Here is a 19,604-nt window from a genome sequence, read left to right as displayed (position 1 = left end):
ATATCTTGATGAAAAGGTTCGCCGTGTTCATCACTAACAATACCACAGTTGCTAGGAAAGAAATCCAAATGGGAATGAAGGAAGTGAATCTTTAGAGACATATTGCAGCCAAGTTTCTTATACTTCATCAACATGTCTTCTACTAGTTCCTTATAGTTTTCTGCCCTAACATTTCCGAGGAAGTTTGTAGAAACTAGGCGAAAAGCATTCCATGCTTGTTTCGCGTCACCTTCCAGCAAGTTGTTGAACCGGTCATCTTTGAAAAGCTCTCGAATCTGAGGACCCACAAAAACTCCCTCTTTAATCTTTGCTTCGCTGAGTCGAGGGAATTTTTCATGCAGGTATCGGAATGCTGGCAAAGTCCGGTCAATGGCTTTCACGAAGTTCTTCATCAAACCTAGTTTGATGTGAAGGGGTGGTAGCAAGATTTTCTGAGCCTCAACCAGAGCTGGGTGTTGGATATTCTTCTCTCCAATGGCTACATTCTGCCTGTGAGTCCATTCCTTCCTCATGTAGTGCATTTCCCTTGCTCGGCTATCCCACTCGCATAAGAAACACATGTATTTTGTATATCCTTGCTGCAGTCCCATTAAAAGGGCAACTACCTTCAAATCACCACAGAGGTGCCAGCTGTACTTGTTATACTCAATGGAATTCAGTAGCTGCCTTAAGTTATCGTATGTCTCTTTCATGTGGACAGCATACGCTACCGGAATAGATGGAAGAATGTTTCCATTGTGCAAAAGCACGGCCTTGAGACTCAGTTTCGAAGAGTCCACAAATAGTCTCCATTCTTGTGGGTCATGAGTGATTTTTAAAGCATTCATGAGGCCCTCAATATCGGAACAGAATATCAGATTACTTTCCTTTCTGAAGAAAGGCTCCAATTGCTGGTGGCGCTTTCGATATGCAGTAATTGTGACATCTTCTTCTAGAAGATTCCATTGTTGGAGTCTTGATCCTAGCAATTCTGCCTTGTTCTTTGATAAGTCCAAATCACGAATCAGGTCATTTAGTTCTTCCTGTGTTATTCTGTGTGGGGTTGATGATGCACCACAGTGAAAATCTGGATCACTGCATGCTGATGGACCAGGAGAAGAACAGGTCGACTCACCTTTGTCTTCGTCAGATGAATCAAGAGAATATTCTGCTGGAGGTTCTGGAATAGGAAGTCCCTCACCATGTGGAACTGGTCTCAATGCAGACGGAATGTTTGGGTAGACTATTCTCGACTTCTTTCGCTTCGTTATTCCGCCGGAAAGAGGAGGAACCAAGCAGAAGTAACAGTCATTTAGGTGGTTGCTTGGCTCTCTCCACACCATTGGGACTGCAAATGGCATTGATGACCTTTTGCAATTCAACCACTGTGAAAGCTGTGTTGTACATGTAGCACAGCATATATGCGGAGCCCAAGGCTTGTCTTGGTCACCAACCTTGCATCCGAAGTAAAGATGATATGCCTTCTTCACTTGAGAATTGATACTTTTCTTCTGGTTGGCAAATGTCACTTCCCCACAAATATAGCAAAAATTGTCCGCGGTATTAACACACTTTCGAGGCATTACTGTTCTTTATTGTACGTAAATGGATAAAATAATAAGTTTTATGTAACAGTAGCTTGAACTGTCTCGCACAACGTCTAAAATATTTTAAATGCTGAACCTATCTGATTGGGCTTTATATAGTACACTGCTTACGTCAGCTTCAGCAGCCGCCTGGCATTAGTATAATAGGCCTACACATGTATAGTACACTGCTGACGTCAACTTACTTCAGCAGCCGCATGGCATTAGTATTGCATTGCATCAGAAAATGATGCAATCAACTGTGGATGATGTGAGCATGATGGTATTATGCAATGTTACATCATTATTCCGGATGTTGCTGCAGTCCTACTGGAGAAATTTACACAGTGAAACATAGAAAATGAGGTATATGAATATCTTCAAAACGAGAGCCAATACAAATTTTTCACGGTTATATTCGTGTTCGGCACACCAAAATACTACAGATTAGGGCCTTTTCAAGTCAGTAATGATTTCACTGTTGACCAGTGTTATCTGTAACTTCCAGCATTTGTAATGAAGCCAATCTCCTGGAAATTAAGCCATATTGTAAATAGATTGCTCTTTTGATTTTCGATATGATTAAGTGTATGCTCTCTTATAAGGGGTTTTAGGACCTTACATGCCAGCTATATCAGACTTGACAGATTGTTTTGACAGATTGTTAATTTCCTGCTTGACACATTTCTCCTTGTTTGTACATTGTGCCAGTTTCTTCACTGTTATATGTATTTGATTTAATTTATATTTGATTTAATTTAATTGTTTGTTTGTTTGTTTTAATTTTTTTATATATTCCATTACATGCTACAATTGTAATGTAACTTTATTTACCGGATTTGATATTGTTCAGAATAGAGTTCAGTTCTAACTGATTTTTTTTAATATATTTTTAATGTAAACAACTTTAAAGAGACATTATATGTAATACTGACCTAGTTCCTGATCTTGATTCAGAAATCAGTGACAGTTGTAGCAAACAACATTTTTAAAAAATTCTTTCTCAGAGTAAGATTCATAAAGTGGAATCAAGGCCATACTTGGAGTACGTGACAAATAACGTGGTTATTGTTACAAATTTTTGGTTTTCCCAGAAGGATGAACTCTTGATCTCTATTCAGGAATCTGTTTTGCATTGTAGTTAGACTTTTTACTAATGTTTTGAGAAAGAATTGTCATTTGTGCCTTAACACTTGAGACATCCAGGTGTTTTATGTTGTGTTCAGTTTGGGCTATTTTATTTTCTTCAAAGTTTTGGATTTCAAGGAATTGTTTTGCCTGGAAATACTAGTGCTCTAAATTAATTCTTGGATAAGGACATTTATCGAAATTTATACAAAATTAAAAAACTGGAATAATATTTTCTGTGATTCAACAAGAGACTGTTGACACTGCAGCACTTTACAGGTTACGACAGACATCGTCATTTACCATTCTGGATTTCATTGGGATTCAAACTGAGTTTCATTTAGGACTTTTTCAGGGCTCGAATTTAACACAAATTTCTTTGTAGCCAGAAGGACTAGTATATTGAGAAATCTACTAGTCCTGCCAAATCTTTACTAGTCCTGTTCTCAAAACAATGTCACACAGCTGTCATGTACCTTTACCAATTCAGTTTTAAAGTTCGAACAACTCGCAACAAAACTGGATGTTTTCTGTGTGTTTGTTTTTGCGAATTGCGGACACCAGTTACACCACATAACGTTCCTTTCCTCGTCATAATTCAGCCATTCCCTGTCTTTTGTCCATTTCTTTGAAATTTTCCATTATGCTTTTCCCTATCATAAGAATTATTCCTCATCATTCTCATTCAACTTTTGCTTTTTTCTGGTGGCTGAACACCTTCTATCAAATGCCACAATTTGCCTTTCTTTAAGGAGGAAATTGTGCCTTGTTTTGAAATACGAGATGTTATAGTGTAGCTGACGTGAAATTTTTAAAGCAAGAAAAGGAATGGCACAGTGTCCTTTATACAAAAAAGTCAGAGCAAGAAACACGTTTCAAAACACGTCTTTGCCCCCTCCCACAATTAAATGGCCTTTCCATAACAAAGACTTAACTTCAGCAGGTGTTCTGCATGGTCAAAGCAGCGGCTATTGTAAACACTGTTATAAAATAGTAGCATCAGAAGATAGTGTTAGTTTCAGCTTGCAAAAGGTGTGCTCCCATCAAACGAAGCCATCTGACACTCGGCGCATTGTATTTAACAGCTCCAATTACGGTGTCATAAGTCGTAAGTTTGGTAATTGTTCCTAATTAATCGAACCTCAGTGTATTGTTGAAATTAATAATAAGGTGGAAAATTTTCAAATCTTAGATGCCCATGCTCAGAGATTTTAATTCCCAACAAATGTACGGCATTCTGCTTAGATATCTCCATGTGTATTCAATTATTTTTCATTCTTGTAAGGGAAAAATATAAAAACTATTCTTATCATCATAGAAAAAGTAGTTGTATGGAAAGGATGTGTCAGTAACGAAATCATAATAAATTGATCTAATTCTTATAATTATTTAGATGGAAATGTAAAATATGTAGTTTCCTGTTTGTGACTGTTGAAGCGTTTGGGTAGCAAGAAAAAAAAGAACCTTAAACAAAATAATGTGCGAACTAATTTCTTTTAATAGTTTTTGCTGTGTTCTTTTGTGTGGTATACTGCTTTTTAGTTTGTTACTGTGGTCGAGTGAATAAAGTGTGATACTACATCATTTTTTCATTTAATTTGTTATCAGATAAATTAGGATCAATTACCAAACTTCCGTTGTTAATGACGGGACCATAATTTGCGCTGTTAAGTGAAATGCACAAAATCAGATGGATTCTTGTTATAGAAACACACCTTTCCGAGGCAGAAATTGACTTCATCTTCTCATGCTAATATTTTATGACTGTGTTTACAATGGCGACTGCTTTGATTCTACAGAACATCTGCTAAGTCAAGTCTTTATTAGGGAATGGCATAAACAAATGCTGACTATTGATAACCGAAACTTACTAGCTTATCGGACTATTAACATTATGAAAGTTACTAGTCCGACAGGAAATCTGCTAGCCTCAGGCTAGCAGACTACCGCTAATTTCGAGCCCTGTTTTTATTACTAGGACTTCTTTTTTTTAATTCGTTAATTTTTAATTCTTGGATTAATTTTGGATTTGATTTGTCAAATTGTAAGTTCTTTTTCTCATTTTTACCTTGTTTTTTAAAAAAAAAAATTATTTGTTAAATTTTACAAAGTTTGTTGTCTTCACTCTTTTTGTTACGTTTTGTAAGAACCTAAACACATCACAGCACATTTCCAATCATTTGGTGCTAAAGGTAGATGCATTGACTCATGAAATAGGAATGGTGGTGCTAGTGAAGATAAATACTCACACAGGATCTTCAGGCGTACTTTGTCTAATCCTGGTGATTTATCTATCCTCAATTTACTTAGCACCCATCCTGTATGATTTATCTATCCTCAATTTACTTAGCACCCATCCTGTATGATTTATCTATCCTCAATTTACTTAGCACCCATCCTGTATGATTAAGTCTTCCTTATTATGTTTGACAATTCTTGATGGTGTTGTTGATACATTAGACAGGGGTTCCTTTGTGAATACACTGCTAAAGAATTCTGTTTATATATTTGCCTTACATGTATAGTTATCTGTTTTGATTGATTTAGTTACCTGAGTGTTTGTCTACAAATTCACAATTTTTGTATGGTACAGATGTTGAATTTATATACTGCCACATTGCTTTATAATTTGTCTTTGCCTTGTTTGATAAGTTTTTCTCAGATTATGAAATCTGTTGGCTGAAATTTTCTTTTTTTCATACTCAGTTATATTCTTGGCATATGTACATCCTTGTCCATCGCTACTCCAAACATTTTGGACAATGGTTTATTTTTATTAGGCCTATTGTGCATCAGATGATAAATTTTTTAAAAATTCCATTCAGTTTAATTGTTATAATAGGCATTTATTTTCATTTTCACAGAAAAGTACACTATATGCCATATGTACTCACTCACAAGTCAAGTCAGACTGCAAGCAACAAATATCTTAATCTGCCATAACATAATGTGCCTGCAGATCAGGGTCTATGTTGTTCTACTGATTACTTCTAATAAACTGCACAGACCGAGATCTACTCATGCATTATGCAGCAGCCTGTCTGTGTCTGTGCAGTTTGCAATTGGACTCTTCTTATGAGCAAGTAAATACCATATTATTGATATTGTTATCTTCTGATAATAAATGTTATTAAATATCTATTCCTGACCAGTTGTACACATGGTCACCTTTGCCCAATGGACCAAGATACTCTAAATGTGAGAACTCTGCTGGATTTAGCTGAGAACTCTGCTGGATTTAGCTGAGAACTCTGCTGGATTTAGCTGAGAACTGCTCGATTTAACTTGAGAACTGCTGGATTTAGCTGAGAACTCTGCTGGATTTAGCTGAGAATGGCTGGATTTAGCTGAGAACTCTGCTGGATTTACTAGAGAACTCTGCTGGATTTAGCTGATTCTTATTATTCTTTGATTTTACTTCAGTGATATAAATACTCATAAGTTTATTAGTTCTCATTCTTACCAGAAATTTAGGATATTTGTTTTGGAGTTTGTCTGCATGTGTATGAAACGGCTCAATTTTGTTAAAACTATAAACCCACTATTACATCATTTTGTACAGTCCTGAATATTATGTTTTACTATTCTCCTATTGCCTGGTAGATTAACATTATTCTGGAAGTGTGTCAGTGGTATGATACTTGCCATTGACATCAAGGCAATACAGTGAAATTGGAATGGAATGTGCCATTACGCCAGGAAATCAGTCATGCTTTTGCAATATATTTCATTGTTTTGAAAAGCTTATTCAATTGCAATAGAACATATATAAATAATGATGATACAAAAATTAACAGTTTTACAGCTAATTTGATCAGATTATAAATGTACAGTAGCATCTAGTTAATTTCAAATGAATAATTCCCTACTGTGTGTTTTACATTGCCTTTGACATTTTGGATATCCCCAACATAGGTTTCCTTCCAATAAAAAGATGAAGAAACTCAACATGTAAACACTAGGGTTAAGATATTTGAACTTTCAATAAAGATGATACACTGGAGAGGGGGCATATCATTATTGGTATCTATATAGAGAGTAAAGGACTGAAAAGGAGGACATGTCCAGGAAAAAGAGGACGTATGGCATCCCTTGTAAACACCAGCCCTAACTTAAACAGCTAACACTCAGTCCAGAGCTACAAACTTTGAGGCAAATATTGCATTAGTTAAATTCATCATTTTTAGGATGTTTTCTTCACTTTGACTTTTAGTACCAATTTAAACCTCATCTCATATTTCCTAATTTAACACTTGCTGTCACCATCAATGAACACTGGTGACCCAGTTCGTAACATCAGGATCTCAAAATAAGCATGTGAGGTGCCAGATAACTAATGTTCCCAGAAATAAATTGTTTTCTTTGTAGCATATGATATTTTTAAACAAAATTTAGCTGCTAGACATAGTAGTATCATATACTGTACATAGCCATTTCAGCTGCACATTCATTGTACCTCATCAAGTGCATAGTCTTGACAGGTACTTGAATAACAAGAAAGAGATAAGTTAACCATGAAATGCCATCCAAGGTTTTATTAGATATATCCAACAAAAGACCATTTGTTAACATGCTAAAGCAAGTGCAAAATATTTACTGATCTAACAGGTTGGTGAGGGTTTGGGTTTTAGTGACCCTATGGCAAATCTACTGATCTTGGATCAGTAGGTAGATCAGCATTAATTTTGAGCCCTGTCAGCTATTGTCAGTCAGTTGAGTAATCTGTGGAATGGTGTTTGTTTATCTCCAACAACCATAACCTTTTGTTTGCCTCATTGACAGCTGTATCAACTGTCAGGTGGTAATATAGTTTTCCATAAGCATTAACTGTATAAACTGTCAAGTGGTAATTTAGTTTTCTGTAAGCATTAATTATATAATCTGTCTAGTGGTAATATAGTTTTCCATAAGCATTAACTGTATAAAATGTCTAATGGTAATATAGTTTTCCATAAGCATTAACTGTATAAACTGTCTAGTGGTAATATAGTTTTCCATAAGCATTAACTATATAAACTGTCTAGTGGTACTATAGTTTTCTGTAAGCATTAACTATATAAACTGTCTAATGGCACTAGTTTTCCATAAGCATTAACTATATAAACTGTCTAGTGGTAATTTAGTTTTCTGTAAGCATTAATTATATAATCTGTCTAGTGGTAATATAGTTTTCCATAAGCATTAACTGTATAAAATGTCTAATGGTAATATAGTTTTCCATAAGCATTAACTATATATTAAACTGTCTAGTGGTAATTTAGTTTTCTGTAAGCATTAATTATATAATCTATCTAGTGGTAATATAGCTTTCCATAAGCATTAACTGTATAAAATGTCTAATGGTAATATAGTTTTCCATAAGCATTAACTATATATTAAACTGTCTAGTGGTAATTTAGTTTTCTGTAAGCATTAATTATATAATTGGTCTAGTGGTAATATAGTTTTCCATAAGCATTAACTTTATAAACTGTCTAATGGTAATATTGTTTTCCATAAGCTATATCTTTATAAACTGTCTAGTGGTACTAGTTATCCATAAGCATTAACTGTATAAACTGTCTAATGGTAATATAGTTTTCCATAAGCATTAACTACATATTAAACTGTCTATTGGTAATATAGTTTTCCATAAGCATTAACTATATAAACTGTCTATTGGTAATATAGTTTTCAATAAACATTAACTATATAAACTGTCTAGTGGTACTATAGTTTTCCATAAGCATTAACTGTATAAACTGTCTAGTGGTAATATAGTTTTCCATAAGCATTAGCTGTATAAACTGTCTAGTGGTAATATAGTTTTCCATAAATATTAACTGTATAAACTGTCTAGTGGTACTAGTTTTCCATAAGCATTAACTATATAAACTGTCTAGTGGTAATATAGTTTCCCATAAGCATTAACTATATAAACTGCCTAGTGGTAATATAGTTTCCCATAAGCATTAACTATATAAACTGCCTAGTGGTAATATAGTTTTCCAAAAACATTAATTGTATAAACTGTCTAGTGTTAATATAGTTTTCAATAAACATTAATTGTATAAACTGTCTAATGGTAATATAGTTTTCCATAAGCATTAACTGTATGAACTGGCTAGTGGTAATGTAGTTTTCCATAAACATTAACTGTATAAACTGTCTAGTGGTAATATAGTTTTCCATAAGCATTAACTATATAAACTGTCTAGTGGTACTAGTTTTCCATAAGTATTAACTGTATAAACTGTCAAGTGGTACTAGTTTTCCGTAAGCATTAACTATATAAACTGTCTAGTGGTAATATAGTTTACCATAAACATTAACTGTATAAACTGTCTAATGGTAATATAGTTTTCCATAAGCATTAACTGTATAAACTGTCAAGTGGTAATTTAGTTTTCCGTAAGCATTAACTGTATAAACTGTCTAGTGGTAATATAGTTTTCCGTAAGCATTAACTGTATAAACTGTCTAGTGGTAATATAGTTTTCCATAAACGTTAACTGTATAAACTGTTTAGTGGTAATATAGTTTTCCGTAAGCATTAACTTTATAAACTGTCTAGTGGTACTAGTTTTCCATAAGCATTAACTATATAAACTCTCTAGTGGTAATATAGTTTACCATAAGCATTAACTGTATAAACTGTCTAGTGGTAATATATTTTTCCATAAGCATTAACTTTATAAACTGTCTAATGGTAATATTGTTTTCCGTAAGCTATAACTGTATAAACTGTCTAGTGGTACTAGTTATCCATAAGCAATAACTGTATAAACTGTCTAATGGTAATATAGTTTTCCATAAGCATTAACTATATATTAAACTGTCTATTGGTAATATAGTTTTCCATAAGCATTAACTGTATAAACTGTCTAGTGGTAATATAGTTTTCCATAAGCAAAAAGTGTGAAGCAACAGGAATCATTACTGTTTAGACAGGTAATGAGCATATATCACAGTGTGAAGAAAGTCTATCATGTTTCATTTGATTACATTCACTAGAAATCATGTTTTTATAAACATGACTGCTGGGTGACGGTTTGAAGTACAAAATCATGTTGATCATGTGGCACATCATGACTTGGCAGGTATGGTATATGTAATATTGCTATAATATAATGTTGTGCAAACTGTCAGGGCAGCATAATTTATTTACCAGTTCTTATATAAATAAAATCAAATTAATCAAAATGTTAAAATGCAGGCTTTTATATAATGATTCAAATCAGTACAAAGTTTCAAACAAACTAGTTAGAGTTTTGGCATGATCATATAACTGCTTGGTCGGTCCTGCCAATGTTCAGATGTCAGCAGTTCAGATCAGTTTTCACAAGAGTACATTTCAGTTTTTGATTTAACTGTTAGAAAAGTTAAGACCAACAACAAAGACTGGTGAATATGATGCCAAATTTCTGATGTGAAATCCACTCTCGTTCTGACTACCAAGAGTTTTCTTTTAAATCAGTTCAAAGATCCAGAGAAGTTTAACCAGCTGCACTGCCTAATGATGTCTTGGATTTGCTTCCAGATCTTGCACAAGCCAGACATACCTCACTTACTGTATAAGTCAGTTTTTATGCTCAGATTGTTTTTACATCTATTGACGGAGTGAAAGCAAGTATTACCTTTACTGTTTAAAGTTGAACTATGGCACCTCGAACACCAGAATATAGTGCATAGTGACAGACCTTGTAGTTCAAATGGCTTTTTGATGGTATTTTTTGATTATTTACCATATAGACTCGCTTTTAAGATGAGTCCAACTGCAAACTGCACAGACCCAGATCAGCTGTCACATAATGCTCTGGCAGATTTGGGTGTGTGCAGTTTGTTAGGAGTAGTCAGTAGAACAAACAGCGTAGACCCTGATCTGCAGGCACATCATTCTACAGCAGATCAGGATGTTTTTTGTTTGCAGTTTGACTCAATGTATAGGTGAGGATATACAGTACTAATTATCTACTATAAATTAATCTTGTAAATGGTAAGTCAGATTCAAAAACTGAGAATATTCTATGACATCAAATGATTATAAATGTGTTTGAAGTGCTTGACATGATCTTTTTGCATGGTGTTGTGCTAAGAAGCAGGTCACATGCTTTTCTTTTTTGTCTTTATGGACATCCTGAGATACCCAGGGCAGATGAAATCTTCTACATTCATCATAATATGGTGTAAGTTTTTCAGCCAGGTTATCAAAGGATGGTTACTGGTAAATTTTTTAAAAGTATCAATGTTCAAAGTTTTAACTCTTGTTTTCTCTTTTCAGAAAATGCAGCTGTGCTGGTGTACATTAATCCATTTGTGTATATTTTTAGGTAAGATAAAATATATTCACTTTATGTGCTTGGAGCATGTTTATACAACTGAAAAATATATGCAAATCCTTGACAAATATATACAAATCTTTGACAAGTATATGCATATCCTTGACAAGTATATTTCAAATCCTTGACAAGTATATTCAAATCCTTGACAAGTATATACAGATTCTTGACAAGTATATTCAAATCCTTGACAAGTATATTCAAATCCTTGACAAGTATATACAAATCCCATCATCATTAGTTTTCTGCTTTTATTTCATGCTTTATAACCTTAATAAGGTTGATAATGTAATGTGACCAAGGGCTGGGTGTGATAATATACAATTATTGCTCTTGTATTGAGAGTACAGTATATAATGAATCATCTAGCCAAGGCATACTTTTTGTTATCTGAGAGTGAGACTACCAGAGGGCAACATGAAAATATATGGTTGGGCAATTTAACCTAAAAACCAAACAAAAAAACAAGGACAATTCTTGATTTATGAAACTTAACAAAAGCAAAATTATCTGAGGATAATAAACATAATTTCAATTCACAAGTAATTTTTAAATAGTACCAAGGTCAATTAAACAAGAAAAATGAAATCTTCTTAGTTACTCTTTTCAGAAGTTATTTGATGCTTAGAACTTTGAAGGGATGAGTGCAATGATGCCCTTGTTTCTAGTTGGCATATTTCTGTCACATGATTGGTAGCATAATAGGAGAAAGGCACACTGTAGAATTTTTGTTGGAGAGCATGATACAGTGGAAGTATTGACGCTGGATGACTTCAGAATCATACATGTGTAATCTAGAGGTTCATATTTTATTTAACTTTTTTTAAGAGATTCGCAACCTGATGTACAAGCTACCAAATTACAGATTCATAACCTGATGTGAAATTTACCAAATTACAAAGATTCATAACCCGATGTGAAAGTTACCCAATTACAAAGATTCATAACCCGATGTGAAAGTTACCAAATTACAAAGATTCATAACCCGATGTGAAATTTACCAAATTACAAAGATTCGTAACCAGATGTGAAAGTTACCAAATTACATAGATTCATAACCTGATGTGAAAGTTACCAAATTACAAAGATTCATAACCCGATGTGAAAGTTACCAAATTACAAAGATTCATAACCCGATGTGAAAGTTACCAAATTACAAAGATATACAACCTGATGTGAAAGTTCCAAATTACAAAGATTCACAACCTGATGTGAAAGTTACCAAATTACAAAGATTCACAACCTGATGTGAAAGTTACCAAATTACAAAGATTCACAACCTGATGTGAAAGTTACCAAATTACAAAGATTCATAACCTGATGTGAAAGTGACCAAATTACAAAGATTGATAACCAGATGTGAAAGTGACCAAATTACAAAGATCCATCACCTGATGTGAAATTTACCAAATTACAAAGATTGATAACCAGGTGTGAAAGTTACCAAATTACATAGATTCATAACCTGATGTGAAAGTTACCAAATTACAAAGATTCATAACCAGATGTGAAATTTACCAAATTACAAAGATTCATAACCTGATGTGAAAGTTACCAAATTACAAAGATTGATAACCTGATATAGAAGTTACCAAATTACAAAGATCCATCACCTGATGTGAAATTTACCAAATTACAAAGATTCATAACCAGATGTGAAAGTTACCAAATTACAAAGATTCATTGCCTGATGTGAAAGTTACCAAATTACAAAGATTCATAACCTGATGTGAAAGTCACCAAATTACAAAGCATTAGATATCTTACTTCTTATGAATTTGTTGCAGTCTTATGGCTAAAGAAACAACTTTCTTTCAAACTTTTTGGTTTATCTAAATTTTAGTGTTTATTGTCATTCAAAACAATTAACCAAACAGTGTATTTTTTTCATCATTTTTGAATGGCTTGCTTCTGTATAATTGAATTAGGACAAAATAATTTAAATGTTTGATTGTTTTGTTTTTACTTAGGTACAGTGATAAGTAGAGAACACTTTTGTGAGCAGAATGCTGAGGTGCTGATTTCAGGGGAGATTACTGGCACCATCAAAACAAGGTTGACAGGAGAAAGTTACTATGGAAAGAACATGAACTGCAAGTGGCGCATTGATGCAGGTGCCAATCACAGGATCAAGCTTGCTGTACAGCAGTTGAATATGGAATGGGTACCTACGTACACAACTTGTAACACTTACGATAACTTGATGATAATTGAAGGTATGAGTGTATAAAACTCCATCTACACATTCTTGCATCAACTGACCACTAAATATTGTTTCTTTACATGATAAGATTTATGGAACTTTTCAAAAGTAGAAATAGTAAAAGTGGTATTGGAGATGGGGCAGACAATTACAGTACAGCATGCCTCATTATAATGCCCTTTATTATAACAGAGTTGCTGTTATAATGCAAATATGACCATGATCCTGTTTCATGAAATCGTTTTAAAATTATATGTATCATGTATTTTGTTATAAGGCAGTGCACTCTATGACTTCCATGGACAGTGTTATAATAAGGAAGAATTTATATATTTCACTATAAGATAGTCTGACTTTAAGGCAGTATGCTCGGTGGCTCTCATCTCTATGGTTCACATGGACAGCATCTAAATGAGGGAGCACTGTTCCAACAATAAAATGGCAAGGTTCAAAATTAAATTTTATATTCAGGTGCACAATCATACCTGCTTTAAAAAAGTTTGGGTGTGCATCTTCAAATAATTATATACCCTTCACTGACTTTTTATAGTGCATTGTGCTTTATATCTGAATACATGTTTTTTTTAACCCAGATCAGTGACCACTGAATTGTTATTATATTAATGGACTTAAACACTGTAATGATGTAAAATAAAGGTAATATCTATACTCTATGTAAGTTTCATAAAAATTATCTATACTCCATGTAAGTTTCATAAAAATTGTCTATACTCCATGTAAGTTTCATAAAAATTATCTATACTCCATGTAAGTTTCATAAAAATTATCTATACTCCATGTAAGTTTCATAAAAATTGTCAAAACTGATGGAATGAATTGTACAGTACTTTCAGACTTTGAATTATTATCCCTTTATAATATGACTGTTCTGGCTAATATTTAATGAAAGCCTTGAATTATATATATGAGCAAGAAAGATTTTCTTCTCATGTTTGATAGTTAGCCAGCCAATAGTAGAATAAATACTAATAGATTTGACTGTAGAGCATCAAGTATAATTTTGTTGTCATTGTGTGTGAAAGACAGAGAATGGGTGTTTTCTCACTTTAAATTTCTTCTTGCTTACAGGTGATAGTACATCAGGGGAACTGATCACATTTATCTGCCATGGACGTAATCCTTATTTTATAATCAGCCAAGGACACTATATCTATTTATGGTTCACCACTAATCATTATAATGCCTACAACTACATTGGAGTGGAGCTTCAGTTTGATGTATTTGGTAAGACTTATATAAATCCATTTTGTACTTTCTATATCATTTGTGTGTATTATTATGCCATGTCATGACATCATACAAGATTATGCATTATGGGTCAAAATACACTTTTTGTTGCATTATTTAGCATTGTATTGAATATAATTTATGACTTTTTCCATATGATAGCTATAATCTAATAATCTTTCTCAATTTATTCAAAATTTATTAAAATCTAGTTCACTTGGCAGTGGTTTTTGTTGAACATACATAGATGTTTTCAGTCCAGCGTGATGCTTTGTCCTCTTGTAAGTCAAGTTCTGTTGACTGTGGTTTATTCATCACACAACAACAGAATCCACCTAGTTTTAGTACAGTTATGTGTTTCTATGTCCTGATGTAAGTCAAGTTCACTGGCCTCTGGTTTATGCATCACGAAACAACAGGACCTATGTAGATATTTTCTCTGCAGCTGTTTTGTTTCTCTATCGTATCATTAAGTCCAGTTCACAACAAAACCTACATAGATATTTTCTGTCTAGCTATATGTTTCTCTGTCCTAATTATGATACTGAAGAGTTGGGCAAATTACTTATGCATGGGCTATTTAGATATTTAAGGACAGTCCCATGACAAAATTAGCAAGTCAGTTTTCACCGTTTCTGTCTATCCATCCATTCACACTTCTTTTAACCATCATAGCTTTATAATGCTGGTAATAATTGGATGCTGTTTGTTGAGTTTGTTTTTGCTTTGTTTGTTTTTCTTCTTGTTTTTTTTTAATTAATAGCACTTATAACACATTACTGACTATATCATGCCAAGGAAATGGAAGCTAAATGCCTTTCCCAAGTGAATTGTCTATGAGATAAAGATTTGCCTTTTAAAGATTTTTGTCTTCTCAGCTACAATTCAGATGGAGTTATTGTCCTTGTTGCTAAATTTTAAATCGGTAATGCAGATCTTTGTAATGAGCATAGCTTAGCAACTATTCATTATATCCTGATGCAAGTCAGTCGCATACACCTAGATGTACCTTTTATTGGTTTTTGTCTTGTCAATTCCATTTTGAATAGAGTTATTGTCCTTGACAGTTAATTAACTTCATATCTTTACTTGGAGTGTTGCTTGTAACTGGCTCAAGAACTGTATATCATTTCTGATACAATTTGGCAAGAAGAATTTCTTATAGATTTACATGTGTGCCATTTATGGATTTAGTCTCTGTTAGAAGTGTTATGTACCCCTGATTACTTTTACTCCCAGTTTGGTTTCCACTGCACAACTTTGCTAAGGAATGTCGAATTTCAACCAAAGTTTATCAAGTACCTTTGTATTAATGGCTTTTTGAATGATTTGGATTTCCAGCATTTCATGTTATAATTTAGACAAGTTATAGGGTTGCTGAATGCCTGTCTCCAAATTTTTGTTTTCCAGCAGAAGTTATTCTGTTTAAGGCATTGCTGAGCAAATTATAGTTTGCAGAACCCACTGTGATGCACACATCACTAAAAACTCTTGTTATTCTGTCATATATGTTTGCAGTAAGCAGAGCCCTTTGCGATGCACACATCTGTAATAACTCTTGTTTCTTGTCATACAGGATTCTTTGAAGCATGATCTAATTATCTTACTTTTGCCTTGATTATGCACAGTCATAATATATTTTCTGTTGGTCTTGTCTCCATTTATTGTTGTATCTAGTTTCTTCATATTAGGTTATATTTTTATGATTGTGCAGTTCTTTTGGAAGAGTTATTAACCATTATGTGTCAGTAATGGGTGACAGTGTATTTAATTCTGAGCTAATATTTTTAATGTTACACTGAACAGATATGTTGACTTATGTTTTTGGTATTTATTATGCTTATTTTGTAATTTGTTTCTCCTTTTTTGGGACAGTGTAATACTGTAAAGAATGATTGTCTTGGTGATCATTTTGATGGAGTTTTACCCTCAGTTTAAGTTTCAGAGTTTCCTGTACTTGTAGGATCTTACCCGAAATTACTAATTTCTTGTGCTTGCAGAAGAGAATACCTGTCCACCTGGCTGGTTCTCAGAAACTAGAACAAGTGAGGACTGTTTCATAGTGACAAACAGCATTTCCCTGGACTGGCCCAGTGCTCAAGATCTGTGTCTCCACAGTAGAGCCAATCTGGCTAGTATCCAGACATCCAGTGAATACCTCATGATAAAAGGTACAAATGACATCAGTGATTGAGTGATTTCTGTTATTCTATAGATAATTAAAGGTACAAATTACATTGTAAAGTACAGATTACATCCAATTGAGCAGTTCGAGTGATTTCTGTTATTCTGTGCATGATGAAAGGTACAGTCTGTATCAGTGATTGAGCAGTTGGAATGATTTCTATTACTGCATACATGATAAAAGTACAGTTTACATCAGTGATTGAGCATTTGGAGTGATTTCTGTTATTGCATATATCTTGACATTACTTCCCTTTCGGTTGTTTCATTTTAACTTGCTATGGGTTGGTGTGGATAAGCATTGCAGATGAACCAAGAAGAAGACAAATATACACTGTAAACTTTATGTTCTGTTTGTAGCTGGAGTAAATAATGGTGACTTATTCAGATAAATTTAACAGCAATAACCCTTGATTAAAGTTTAAACTGTTAAATCCCCAATACTTTATGCTACTCAAATATTAAATTAATTCTTTGATCCAGTTCTAAACATACAGTCTTCATTAACATTTCAGGAGAGTTACTTTCCTTAACTTTATTATAAACAACTCCAAGTTTAGTGAATTTAGTATATTTTAATAAGTGCATTTTTAGTACTGCTGGGTGTATGTGTAATTGAATTGTTATTTTAAACTTCTTTCTCATGTACCACTTGACCAGTTTGCATCAAAGTTTACAGAAAGCAGTCTGACATCATTGCCATGAAAGTTTACAGAAAGCAGTCTGACATCATTGTCATGAAAGTTTACAGAAAGCAGTCTGACATCATTGCCATGAAAGTTTACAGAAAGCAGTCTGACATCATTGCCATGAAAGTTTTTTGGCCATGACTTCTAATACATCATTGCATAAAGACATTTTGTATTTGCATAAATGATGCCAATACCATCAGATATGGCCTCTTATTTCTAAAACTTAAAAAACTTTTAATAATATATAACAAATAGACTAGCCTACAAGAATTAGACTAAATTTTACACAGAGCCTCAAGATCATTCCAAAGATACCAACCACATTAGATATGGATGGTGTTACTAAAAAGTGATAAAAAAAAGATGAAAGATTTTTCATCAGGTTTTCAGTTTTCTTCAAATGGTTTACAATTAAAATATTGTCACCGTTATGAAAAATTAACAGACCATTAAATAACTTGGCTCAAAAACTACCCAACATGCCTCTAATGCCATATGCTTTATAACTACTGTTCTTTCTCTCTCTCTCATAAAACTCACATACAGGTATCCAGTTTTGTGATCATTAATTAATATAAGGAATACTTTTTTCAAATTGTTGGTGATATGTGTAGCCTGCCTAATGAAAAGTGGTATGTACTTGTATGTTATGCTGTGTCAGCAGAGACTAAATGAAGTGTGGTTGTTTTATTCTAAACTGCACATCAATCACTACCACAACAGAATTATGTAAAGTTGTGGGTAAAATATAAATCAAAGCATTTCTGTAAAGCAACATCTGGATATCCACATCTCTCTTCATAACATCCTGATTAATTGTCGGTAACATCCTGATGTCAGTAGATCTGTTAATTGTCGGTAATATCCTGATATCAGTAGATCTGTTAATTGTCGGTAACATCCAAATGTCCAGAGATATGTTAATTTTGGTAACATTTCTGTAGAGTAACAGCCAGTTGTTCATACATTTGTTACTTGTTGGTAACATTAGGACATCTTTGTTACTTGTTGATAATATTTCAGATGACCATGTTACTTTTTGGTAAATCCAGATGTCTGGATCTGTTACTTGTTGGTAACATCCAGATATCTGTAGATCTGTTACATCTTGGTAACATCCAGATATCTGTAGATCTGTTACTTGTTGGCAACATCCAGATATCCCTAGATCTGTTAATTGTTGGCAACATCCAGATATCCCTAGATCTGTTACTTGCTGGTAACATCCAGATATTCTAGATCTGTTACTTGTTGGTAATATTCACAAATCCCTAGATCTGTTACTTGTTGGTAACATCCTTTGTATGACACACATTCATCTCAAGGTATTGCTGGTCCTAAATGAAAATTATGCCCCTCGCAGCGATGGTCCTGGCTTTTAAAAAGCTGTCACCAAAAAATTGCCAACCTCAATATTTTGTTCGCCAATTTTCAAAAAGTGTCGCCAAAACAAGTAGTGTACATTTTTCCAAGTGTTAATTTAATCTATTAATGTAACAGGCAATGAAAATTACAAAATATGGGTTAGTTAATACTTTAATTACAACAAGCATTAACAAAATGTTACAAAGTGTTACATGAAGATCCGTTGCGATTTTAGGGCTGCCCACTTGTTGAATGCAGTTTCAAAGTCTAATTTTTCACATCTGTACATGCTGATTCTCATTAAATTCTCGAGAGATGAGATGCAGAGCTTATTTCTGATGTCAGTTTTTAGGAGTTTCATCTTACTGAATCCACGTTCACAGTCCACAGTGCTGACAGGTGACACCAGTAGTCTCTTAGCACACACACCCCCCTTTATGGCTAGCTTCACAAAGCTTGTAGCGAATTGCTTCCTAAATCCCAAGAATGATCACTGAATGCTGTATAAATTTTCTCGACAAGAAAAATAGGATCTCCATTCCCACGAATGAAACTTACACGGGTCAACACCTGGCAATATTGGACCGTATATATAAGCATAAATTCACACCCAATTTAGGGATTCTTTCACTCCTGTATTTTGAGAAATAAATGATTATTATTAATTATGCAAAACTGTTTTTTTTGCTATTTCTTGTTGCGGAGTTTAAGTCTCTGCAGCCGTAACACGGGACTGATGGCAAAAGGAAAAGATCAATGAGTAAAATGCTGCACTGGCGACAGATGTAATTGTGATTGAGATTTTTTCCATTTGCTTTGTATTTATACACAATAGTCGGTACTTCAGAGGTTATCAGTTTTCTATGAAGGTTCAGCAAAACTATTGTATTGGTATATGTAT

General features: G+C 33.6%; 1 protein-coding gene across 5 annotated transcripts in view; it reads left to right on the top strand.

The window, feature by feature from the left end:
• The window catches only part of LOC149785815 (uncharacterized), a 43,925-nt gene that overhangs the window by 4,759 nt on the left and 19,562 nt on the right, over nucleotides 1–19,604 (top strand). For 4 of the 5 annotated variants that reach the window (XM_089979759.1, XM_089979761.1, XM_089979758.1 and 1 more), the window contains exons 2-5: nucleotides 10,954–11,002; nucleotides 12,982–13,227; nucleotides 14,304–14,459; nucleotides 16,463–16,633. In XM_089979759.1, the coding sequence (XP_089835885.1) occupies nucleotides 10,957–11,002; nucleotides 12,982–13,227; nucleotides 14,304–14,459; nucleotides 16,463–16,633 (619 nt within the window). In that variant the 5' untranslated portion in view covers nucleotides 10,954–10,956. The remainder of the gene's footprint in view (nucleotides 1–10,953; nucleotides 11,003–12,981; nucleotides 13,228–14,303; nucleotides 14,460–16,462; nucleotides 16,634–19,604) is intronic. The other variant, XM_089979762.1, reaches the window with a different exon arrangement.

This window comes from Sinohyriopsis cumingii, chromosome 13, assembly GCF_028554795.1.
Source record: "Sinohyriopsis cumingii isolate HCF-2022 chromosome 13, ASM2855479v2, whole genome shotgun sequence".
NCBI lineage: Eukaryota > Metazoa > Mollusca > Bivalvia > Unionida > Unionidae > Sinohyriopsis > Sinohyriopsis cumingii.
The sequence above is the reverse complement of the archived record's forward strand: the minus strand, read 5'-3'. Positions and strand labels throughout refer to the sequence as shown.